At 33.4% G+C, this 12,389-nt stretch overlaps 1 protein-coding gene across 1 annotated transcript; it reads right to left on the bottom strand.

Moving 5' to 3' along the window:
- Positions 1 to 10,435: 10,435 nt before the first annotated feature.
- On the bottom strand, positions 10,436 to 12,134 carry LOC308621019 (abl interactor 1-like). Its single transcript, XM_081241073.1, is given in 2 exon segments — positions 10,436 to 11,784; positions 11,788 to 12,134. Coding segments are annotated over 2 exon segments (1,425 nt in total). The 5' UTR covers positions 12,103 to 12,134; the 3' UTR covers positions 10,436 to 10,674.
- Positions 12,135 to 12,389: the final 255 nt, after the last annotated feature.

Below are 12,389 nucleotides of genomic sequence, written 5' to 3' on the forward strand. Positions count from 1 at the left end.
TCTCTACTTCCACCAAATTCATGCATTCTTGATTATTGGAGGTATTTAATAAACCTGAATGAAGGGTAAAGGAATTCCTACCACTTTATTCTTCTTTGTCGAGATTTTAAAAATCTATTCTAGGTCTTATGCCATTCTATATAACTTTAACCTGTTTATGTCCATAAAAATCCTTCTGGGAATTTAATATGAATTTTAATTTTTTATAGATCAGTTTGGGGGAGAATTGACATCTTTATTATATTTAGTCTTCCAATCAATGGACAGATTGTATTTATTTGGTATTTGATTTGTTTCATTAATATTTTCAGCATAAAAGGCCTTCTATGTGTTTTATTAAGTATATGCTTTTTAGGATTTATGTACTTCACCTTCTTTGGAGTGACTGTAAATTTTATTGTGGTTTTAATTTTGGTTCTGAATTTTCATTGTTAGTATACAGAATTATAAATAATAATGATTTTTATGGGTTGATTGTGTATCTTATGACATTGTTGAATCACTTATTATCTTTAGCAGGTTTTTGATTTTTTTCAAATGTAGATTCCTATGGACTTCCTTCATAGATTATCATGACATGTATGGATAGGGACATTTTTATTACCAATATGTATGTTTTTCCTTGGCTTATTGCAGTGGCTAGAATGTCCACTATTATGTTGAATGTGAATGGACATCCTAGACTTGTTCCTGATCTGCAGGGGGAAACAACTAGTAATTATCCACAGAATGATACTATTAGTTACAGGGATCTTTAAAGATGCACATGATCAAATTGTAAATTATTCCCCTCTACTCTGAGTTTGTCAAGAGGTTTATCATTAATAGATATTGAATTATCTCAAATAATTATTTTTCTGCATCAGTCCACATGATAATGTAATTTTTTTCTTTTTAATCTGTTAATATAGTGGATTGCATTGATTGATATTCACATTTTGATCAAACATTGCTTCTCTGTAATAAACCTCACTTGGTCATGGTATAAAATTTTTATTCACTATTGAATTTTGTTTCCTAATATTTTGTGGGTTTTTTGTATATAAGTGTACAAGGAATATTTTTATAAATTCATGATATATGTGCATCTGTAGTTTTTTTTTTGTGTGTGTACTATCTGATTTTGGCAACAGGGTAATTGTATTCTCATAAAATTTGTCAGGTTGTGTTTTCTATTTTTCTATTTTCTGGAAGAGATTTTGTAAAATTGAAGTTCAGTTTTCTTAAACTGTTAATTTTCCAGTGAAACCATCTGCACCTGGAAATTTGTTTTTTGTGAGTGTTTTAATTATAAATTCAATTACTTTAATTGTTATAGGATGATTCTGATCAACTATTTCATCTTGGTTCATAGTGGATTCATCTATTTCTTCTTGCAATTCTGTCAGCTTTTACCTCATACACTTTGATGCTCTTTTGTTAAGCATATGACAATAAAGATTGCTATGTTATTTGAAATATTGATCCCTTTATCATTATGTAATGCCACATTTTATCCCTGATAACTTACTTTGCTCTGAAGTCTTCTCTGATAAAAATTAATATACTACTCCCTCTTTCTTTTGGTTAGTGTTAGTATGGTATATTTTTCTCTATACTGTTACTTTTAATCTATATATGCCATTATGTATAAAATGAGTTTATTTAAATTACATATGATTAGCTCTTGCTTTGTGATTCACTTTGATAACCTGTCTTTTAATTTGTGTATAAATACCATTGATGGTTTAACTGATTATTGATATAGTTGAATTTGTATCTAACATACATGTTACTGTTTTATTTTTGTTGCCCTTTTTTCTATTTTTGTTCTCTACTCTTTTTCTGTCATTTATGATTTAATTGTGCAGTTCAAATGATTGTTTTTTGTAATTTTCTTATCATAGTATATACCTTTTTAAATTTTTTTTTTGTGGTTGACATAGAATTTGTACATCTAATACTAATCCAAGTCCACTCTCAAATAACACTTCACTCCTTTGCATGTAGTACAAGTACCTTACAATAATATATTTTTTTAAAACTTAATTTCTCTCCTGTCCCTCATGTCACTACTGTCATTCATTTCACATATATAAGCATACATACATTAGATCAGTTTACAATGTAAAAAATAAGTTATTGTTTTACTTATTTAATATTTTCAAGTTTATGACCCTTTTTTTCTCTCTAAAAAACTTTATTTAAAAAAATGCTTGCAAGAAAGATCTATTGGCAACAAATTCCCCCAGTTTTAGTTTGTCTTAGGAAATCTTTATTTCTCCTTCAATTCTGAAGGATAATTTCACATGGTACAAAAATCTAGGTTAGGTTTTTTGTTTTAATCCCAACATTTTAAGTATTTTGTACTACTCTCTTCTTGATTGCATGGTTTTTGAAGAGATGTCAGAAATAATTATTGCCCTTACTTCTCTATAAATAAGATGATTTTCTGCCCTTTGGATACTTTCAGTATTTTTATTTCCTTAAATTTGATTTTTTTGAGGTTTGAATACAATATGAGTAGGTGTAGATTTTTTTGACAGTTATCTTGCTCGGTGTTCTCTGAGCTTCCTGAATTTGTGGTTTGTTTTCTGTCATTTACATGGGAAACTTTCAGTCACTATTGCTTTAATTATTTCTCTGTTACTTTTTCTCTTTCTATTCCTACTGTTATTTCCATTATGCATATTCTATCCCTTTTGTAATTGTTTCACAATCGTTGGATATCCTGTTACATGTTTTCAGTTATTTTTCTCTTTGCTTTTCTGTTTTGGAAGTTTCTAATAAGATAGTCTCAAGCCCTGAGATTCATTCCTCAGCCATATCCACTCTATTAATGCACCAAAGGCATTCTTTTTGTTACAAGGTTTTCTTTTTCTCTCAAGCATTTATTATTATTATTATTTATTAGAATTTCCATCTCTCTGCTTACATCTGTTATTGAAGGTTGTCTATTTTTTTAAATTAAAGCCCTTAGTGTATTAACCATAGTTTAAAAAAAATTCTTTGTCTAATAATTCTAAAATTTCTTCCATATCTGACTCTGGTTCTGATACCTGTTCAATGTCTTAAAGTATGTTTTTCTTGTTGTTGTTGTCATGCCTTGTAATTATTTTCTTGATAGCAAGACATGATGATTCAGGCAAAAGGAACTGCTGTATATAGGCCTTTAGTAATTTGGTTGTGAGTCATATAGAAAGGGGAAGAATTCTATAGTACTCTGATTAGTTCTCAGTTTTTTTGTGAGTCTGTGCCATTTTCATGAGTGTTTCTCAGTTTTTTCACCCCCTTTGAGTATGAAATAATAACTAGAGTGCTGTAGAGTTGGATATTTCCTTCCTCCCAGGTCAGTTAGGCTCTGATAATAAATACCCCGGTAAGTTAGGCTCTGGCTAAATAGTTTCCTCTGAAGGTAAGTCTTACAAAGAACAGTGTGTTCTGCTGTATTTCAAAATGGCCCCTTTTCACCTCCCACTGCCTAATTTTGAAAGGAATTTTCTCCAATATTTATTGTGAGAATCTATTCAAGCTCCTGGTGGTAAATCTCACAATATTGTGGGAGTCCCTAGATGGAGTCCCCCTGGAGATTCTAACTCTTTGAGACTTCCACTCTGAGCCTCTAGCAATTTGTCATTTAATGTTTAGCTTTCTTTACCCTGGTACTTGTTCCCAGGACAGTTTCCACTCATGAGTCTCTGTTCTAGTAAGTAATGGCTCCGAATATCTACTTTCTGTCTCTCCAGTCTTGGCGGCTGTGGAGTCCTGTGTCCTCACCTCTCATAAGGATATTAGAAGAATTAGTTTTTCACTCTGTTCAGCTTTTTACTTGTGAGGATAAGGTAAAGACTTTTAAACTCTCAGTTTGTCCACACTGAGCTTCTGCAATTTTTCAATTATACTTCTGTGTTTTTGTTTTTTGTTTTCTGTTTTGCCCTGGCACTGGTTCATGTGAAGGTATCTGCTGATCAGTTTCTACTCTGGTAAGTTGTGATTCTCTGTTCTCTGTATCTTCCCCCAAATTGGAGAGAATCAATTTGCACTGTGGCATCATTTTTCTGATGAACCTAAGAAGAGTTTTATTGTCGTTGCTGTGTCTTTTTCATTTTGGCATTTTACTTGCTGTTAGGAAGTAGTGGTGACTTCTAAGATCCTTATATGTTGAACCAGAATTGGAAGTCTAGTTTCCTTTTTAAAAATTTATATTCTTATGTTTAAAGAAATTCATCCATGATCTTTAATGGCAGGTGTCCTTTAAGCAAATTCCTCTATTTTTCATTTGTCTGAGAATGTATTTACTTACTTCTTGTTCCTTAAATATACTTATTCTGGATATAGGATGCTGGGTGGAAATGTATTTTCTTTCAGAACTTAACAAATATTGTTGGGCTTTGTTTTGGCCTCCATGGTTTTGAGTGGAAAATCTGTTGTCATTCAATATGTCCCCCTCAATAGGTAGTGCATCCTTTCTTTGTGGAAACTTTCAAGATTTTTTTTTCCTGTCTTTGGTTTTCAAAAGTTTAAGTTTGACATGTCTTGGCATGGATTTCTTTGACGTTTTTCTTCTTGTTTGGGTTTTGATCAGCTTCTTGACTCTGTAGATTTGTGTCTTTTGCCAAATTTGAATTTTTTTCAACTATTACTTAATTGAATACTCTTTACAAACCATTATCTACTCTCTTTCTGGGATTCTCATATTATAAATGATTTTTGTTACAGTTCAACAGGTTCCCAAAGCTCCATTTATTTATTGTTCTAAATTCCACTTTCTCTGTCATTCAGATTGTTTAAATTCTGTTGATTTCTCCTCAAGTTATTTATTCTATCCACTTTTATTGCCACTCTACTGAGCCCATCCAACACATTCTTAAATATAAGATATTGCATTTTTCTCTTTTATAAGTTTTTTTTTCCATAGCTCCATTCTTTGATGTTTCTTTTTTTGTTGATGTTTAGAAATAATTTGTAACTAAAGAATTTTTTAATGCCTACTTTAAAATCCCTTTCAGATAATCCAAACATTTGATCTATCTCATTGTTGGTGTCAGTTGATTCTCTTTTCTCATTCAAGTTGTGATTCCTGATTTTTGCTATGATATGTGATTTTTTAAAATTGTATCTTGGACATTTAGTCCACAATGTTAGAAGACTCTGGGTTCTGTTGTTTAACAGGCAATCAATCTATTTAGGTTTAGCATGCAGATTCCTGCCTAGTATTATTACAAGACCTTTACTCAATCTGGGGAAAAATTATGGTTCCTGGGCTGCCTCCTGTTGCTATGTTGGAAGTCAGGAAATACCAAACCTGAATTACCATTTCCTGTTGAATGGGGACATAAGGTATCCCATTGTTTCTTTTGTTTTTTTGCAGAGCATTTCACCTTCTTCTTAACATCTTTCAAAAAAACTTTTATTTTTGGTTGTCACTTGTATTATTTTCAGGTTTCATACTGTACTTAGTGGGGAGGAGCAGAGATAATGAATCTATAGTAGTCCCTCTTTACCCAGGGTAGGAAAGTTCCAAGACCCCCAGTAGACACCTAAAAACAGGAATAGTACTGAACTCTATACACACGTTTTTATTTTTTCCATACATACATCTCTATGATAAAGTTTAATTTATAAATTAAGCACAGTAAGAAATTATCAACCATAATTAGTAACAAAATAGAGCAATTATAACAATATACGGTAATAAAAGTTCTGTGACTTTTTCATCTTTACTAAACACTTATCACTCACTGTGTCAATAACTTTTGCAGTTTGAGGTGCAACAGCAAAACTAGCATGAATTTCTTTTTCCTTCGTCACAATTTCACAAATAGAAGAATGATTTTTACTGTAGAACTTAGAAACCTCTGTATACATTTTTTTTCTTTCATTTATATTAAATCAAGAACTTTCCATTTTTCACTTAAAATAAGTACTTTATAGCTGATGCAAATTGCCAGCATCACTACTTTTGCACTTTGGGGCTATTAGAGAGTAAAATAAGTGTTACTTGAAGACAAACACTGTGATACCACGATATTCATCTGATAACCAGATGATTACTAAGTGACTAATGGACAGGATACACTGGACAGAAGGATGATTCACATCTTGGACAAGATTGAACAGAATGGCGCAAGATTTCAGCAAGCCATTCAGAATGGCACAAAGTTTAAAGTTAATTGTTTATTTCTAGTATTTTCCATTTAATATTTTCAGAAATGGTTGAACGTGAATAACTGGAAACATGGAAAGCAAAACCACAAATAAGGGGAAACTACTGTACTTCATTTTGTCTATACTGGAAATGCTCTTGGCTTTAACATTACAAAAGATTCAATTTATAAAATCAGCTCAGTTAGGAAGCATTTCTTTAATGCTTTTGGCAAAGACATAGATCATTTTTGTGTGACTTCTATATGCCATGTAATTCAGGAAATTTCTCACATGTTAGTACACATAATCAAATAAACATACTGATGAAAGGATTATATTTTTATATACAGGAAAATATAAAGAGCTAAATAAAATTAAGTCATTTTTTTTCACATCCACCTATCTGGCGTATAGCTGGAGACATTGCTAAAATAAAAATAATAAATTTTTCTCCTTGCAGAATTCCAATACATGTCTATGTTGCAGGGAAAAGTATCAGTGCAAGTTCAATTTCACAGTTAAAGTTTAAAGATATTTATTCTTAGAAGTGACTTAATTTTGGGAATTACAGATTAATAATTTAAATAATCATTGGAAGGACTAAGGAAATGGAAACTAGAGTGAGCACTCTAGGAAAATTCTCAAAAAATAAAACACAGAAATGAAGTTGCCAAGGGAACTATTGTCTTGTTGTGATTCAAAAGATAAAACATAAGAATAGTGCTAAAATTGAAAACCACCAGGGTCTTTCCCCATCTACTCAGAATCATACCATCAAATTGATTCCTCATTACATTTATCTTTCCCAAGTCAACTCAATTTAGAAATTAAGAGCATATAATCAGGCAGAATTCTAACTTCAAAGGAAGTCTAGTAAATATGATTTCAGATTTCCAGGCTCCACTATATAACACACACTAGAAAGAGGTTGCTGATATTATACATAAATACTTGGAGAGGTAAAATTATCATTTTGTTTACATGAGGAAGAAATAAATGATTTACTCTGCAATAGTTACAGGAACTACTAGAATTCAGAAAATAGAAAATATCCATTTGCAGGACAATGGAAGTGATTGACTGAGGCTTTACTAGATTTGCACCTTGGAAGGTGGATATTATTTGATTATAAGATAGGACATCCTTTCTTCATATATAAGTTCTCATAATGTTTTATTCACAAAGAAACAATAATCTCTATATATGTATATGTTAATGCATATGTATATGTATATCTATGTCTATAGACTTGAATTAAATGTCACTTTAATTTTAAAAAGCAGGGGGACTTCCCTGGAGGTCCAGTGGTTAAGACTCCATGCTTCCACTGCAAAGGGCCTGAGTTTGATCCCTGATCTGGGAATTAAAATCCCACATTCCATGCAGCACAAAAAATAAAAATCATTCCTTAAAAAAAAAGTAAAATAAAATAAAAATTAAAAAGTAGGATAATGAAGTTTATAAATTTAGATATGAGAATAGCCTGTTGTAGCAAATGATAAAGGAAACAGTCTGGGGAAAAACACAAGCCACTTTATAATTGCATAAGGCGAAGTGCCAGAGAGGAAAGAGATCCACATAGAGGGGGCTCCAGAGATCTGAAGAGGATCACCCTGAAATTTTTAGTTGAGCAATAATCAGTGCAAGTATGTAACGAAGCTATCCATTGTTAGGAAAAGATATGCCCCAAAACAATTAGAGAGAATAATATCCTTAGGTAATGCAGGGTTAAGAATAGATTTGGTTCCTACCATAAATAACCAAAATCCTCATAAATAACAAGATATTGAAAAATATTAAGAGGAATTTTGCCAGCAGTGGTTCAAAATTAGCCCTAGACTAATAGTCCTCTAGTCTTACCAAATAATGCCTAAAATAAATACTACAAAGAACCCAGCTATTTCCAAGTAACTTAACTATGTACCAGAATTAAACACAAAACATAACTAGGAATGCAAAAATATCAAGCACCCAACAATATAAAGTATAAAAATCAGGAAAATAGAACCAATTATGAAGAGAAAATTTAATCAACCAAGATCTTACACAGATGATAGAATTAGTACACAAAGAATATAAAAAACAAGTATTGTAACTTACAATTGTCCAAGATGCTATAGAAAAGGCTAAAAATATTAAGTAGGAACAAAACATATTTTTAAAAAGACCCAAGTTAAAGTTTTAGAAATGGAAACTACAAGGATAAAATGAAAAAAAATATATACAACTGGATGGGATTAATGGCATGTCAGACATTGAAGAAAACAAGGTTAGTAAACCTGAAGACACAGCACTAGAATCTATCGAAAATTAAGCACAATGAGAATAAAGATTTTTAAAAATGAACAGCATTAATGATCTCTGGAAAACTCCAAATGACTTTATATACATTCCTTAATTGGGATGGTAATTGGAGAGGAGAAGATCTATTTGAAGAAATAATGGCTAAAACATTTCCAAATTTGATTAGTAATATAAGCTCACGTATCAAAGAAGCTCAGTAAAACCCAGACAGAATAAATATGAAGAAAAGTACAACATGTTATATCATGACCAAATTGCTGAAAACCAGTGATAGAGAAAAAAAAAATTTTTTTTAATGGGACTTTTTTTTATTGGCAAAGTTTTTCAGAAAACTTTTTAAATGTAATTAAACCATCTGAATCTGTCATTCTAGTCCTATAAACTCTAATCGTGGTACTTGATGGTTATATGTGGTATTGTTTACACAGTTAATATCCACATGTAAAGCCATTACACAAATAAATAATCAATGTTAAAATTCAAATGGTTTATCTTGTTTCACCATAGGAGTAAAGATCATAAAACTGTGAAGTCTACATTTCAATCCACATTAGTTAGATTTTTAACAGTATCCAAAATTTCATATAGGAGAATGGTTTATTATAAAAGACTGTACATAAAATTTAGACAACAGGTTATATACAAAATTAAGAGAACAGTCCACTCTAAAAAATGAAGAAGGTAACTGATCAATAGTGATACTGAAATCATGTTTAAAATTAACAAAGGCAAAATGCATATGCAACAGTCACATTGATTTGGTAACAATAATGGTCTTTAATTTTCAGAAATAAACGTTTTGCACTAGTCTTACCATTTACTATGCTGTTATCCGTAATGCTCAGTACATAACTGTAATTTGAAATCCAAACAAGTCCTCAATACACAGAAACCCACAACCGAGTCCTCTACTGTAATATCCTAGGCAATACAGAATTGTACACACGAGAAGAAGAGAAGACATCCCTCTAACCCTCCCTTAAGTTAAGAGGAGACACACAAAGTGCACGTGTTGCATTTCAGTTATGTCAAAAGACAATACAAATCTGTTGGTCAGCTATATCCCTGTTCAATGATTAATACATGGTGCACCTTTCTTCCCCAATTATTTTATTTTTAAAATCTTTTCATGTTGCTAGTGCCAGGTAATGGGTTAAATAGTGCGTATTCAAAAATCAATCGCATCCACTGCTACCAAAAAAATATGTAAAAGATGATTATCATTTCCTTTCATTGAACCAGTATATCACAGTCCACTGGAAAACCAAAGGACTGATAGAGCAATCCTTAAGAATTTTACCTACAGCATATGCACTTTGACACATTTTCTTAGCTTTGAAAAAGTTACGTTAGAAAAGGAATTCAGTAGACTGACTTGTAAATAACCATCTCAGATTTTAAATTCTACAAAAATCAGCCACTGCTGTTGGGATAGGTTGAGATAAGGCTAAATTTTTTTTTCCAAGTTAATATATTGAGAAAATAGAACCATAATTCTGCCATAAATCAGTATCTGTTATTATTTTTTTTAAAGCAAACCAGTGAAGGAAAGGACAAAAACCTTTGGTTCACTTACGTATTTATGAATGGAAAAAATTTATAATGCAAATTCACTCATTAAAAAACTTCGGTACAAATGACAAGACTACAGGTAACCCAATTGTCTTTGTTTCACATGGAGATCTTGGAGACTCAATTCGTTTCAAGAGACCTAAGTACAAGTACTCCAAGTAAGTATTACACAAACTAGAAACATCTTGGATTTTGTTAAGTATATTTCAATACATAAATTTGTATGCATGCTTTAAACAAACAGTATATTTCAAGAATGAGAAAGTCTAAACAAAAAGTATGACCAGCACCAGCATTTAAGTTTTCTGATTTTAATATTAGTCTGACAGAGCGTTAGCAACCATGCTGCACTGAAACATGTAATGGCACAATCTGAATCATGACTTGTGAAATATTATACCCTACACCCCCGGAATATTTAGGCTGGTCATGAAGTTAACAATGTGTAAGTAAGTATATAAGCACAATCAGTGACAGACGGCCTCTTGTATAGATTGCTGTTTAGCAATACACCAACTGCCTCAGAGATTTATGCTTACAGGTAGACATTCAATTATACCAATAAGACAGCATGTCCTGAACATATGGGCACATTTTAAGACAATCCCGTTAACTGTAATGGTCCCACAGTATGACTGAGTGATAATAAGAACCTACTTTAAAAGCAAAAATTTAATCAGTATAGTGCATGATCGATTCAACATAGCTCCCAGGGAACAGACCAGTCACTCGATTGCAGACTCCTTCATACCAGCCATCATCATTCTTCTTTATTACATAGATGATTGCACCCTCCATAAATGATAGCTCATCATCCTTGTCTTTTGTATAATCATATATTGCCACAACTTTCTCGATGTAATTTTTGGGGGCCCAAGCAGGATCCCCATCTGCATATGGATCGTTATACTGGACTACAGCGGCCTCCTCATCTTCATAGTCCACTGGCGGTGGCGGCGGCGGAGGTGGAGAGTCGTCAAACATGGGAATGTCATCTGGTGGAGGAGGAGGTGGTGGGGTCGGACTATCAGCAATGTTTTCCTGCACCCTGGCCACGAAGCCTGTGACAGGTATCTGTGGAGTCAACTGAGGCATAGGGGGAGGGGGTGGAGCAATACAAATTGAATTCTGAGAATAAAGTGGACCTCCATTAACATGAGGCTGAGCAGAAAACTGAGCCGTCACAGAGGGAGTCCGTCTGTATCCACCAGAAGATGTCGAGGAAGTGGTAGAGTTGTGGCAAGAAATCTGCCTGGTCATTGTGCCATACTGGGAACCAGGAGCTGAGCCCGGGGCTGGTCCAACAGTGGGTGGTGAGGGTGTAGGCACGGCAATGGGAATGCCAGTACTGCTGCTGCCACTGTTTTCTCGGCTTCCACTTCCTCCACTGCTTCCACTGTGTGTCCTCGGTCTCTGAGTTAAAGAAGCTGTCCTGCCTGGACTATGCTGACTTCCAAGCCTAGCAGGACTTGTCATGTAGTCATTAGGAACTGTTGGAGGTTTAACAGGTTCCAGGGTTTTGTAAGGAGTATTTCGTCCCAGTGTTCCCCGGCCTGACATAGGAGGACTCGGTGGTTTCTGAGTAGGAGGATTTGTTCTCGACAGTGTGCCAGTTCTTGCAGGCTGGTTATTTCCATGCTTGACACCATGGCCCACATCATCCAGAACTGTATAGTCAATAGGTTTCCGAATATACCTTACAGGACGCTCCATATTTGCAGGTGCTATTATTTTGTGAGTTCTTGATGTATTCTTATTTGTTGTCAAAATACCAATCTCTCTTCATGCCACTTTCTCTTTATGAATGTCCACAGTCTGTGAGATATGATTGCTGGAAGACTCCATTCTCCAAAGCTGAGAGGCTTGGATGTCCAGCAATTGGAGTACATTGTTAGCCAATGCATTTATTTGATAAGCAACACTAGCTAGGGATTGGGTCGTGTAGGCTTTGGTCTCTTCTAAAGCTTTTCTCTTGTCTGTAGCCTGTATATAGTTGTTTTCACAGTAGTCCGCCACCCGGGTCAGATTCTGATAACTCTCTATCAGCGCCCTCTTGCCAGACGGGATCTCCTCCTCTAGTAACATCTGCAGCTCTGCCATTTTCCACCCCTCTGCATCGCTTCCTCTCGTGTTCGAGAAAAATTTTTAAAGCAACCAGGGGATGGGGGATAAAAGATCAGATTGATAGCAGATTTCTCTTCATTTAATAAAGCAGGAGACATTTTAAATTTTTTTGAAGTGCTGTAAAAATAAAAGGTGTCAAATTAGAAATCTATATTTCTTGAAAATATATTTAAAAAATGAAAAATAAATAAAAAATACTTTCAGACAAACAGAAGCTGATTCATCACTAGCAGACCTCCATTAAAATAAATTTAGAAGGAAAT

This window comes from Mesoplodon bidens (assembly GCF_964165515.1).
Source record: "Mesoplodon bidens genome assembly, chromosome: 7".
NCBI classification, from domain to species: domain Eukaryota; kingdom Metazoa; phylum Chordata; class Mammalia; order Artiodactyla; family Ziphiidae; genus Mesoplodon; species Mesoplodon bidens.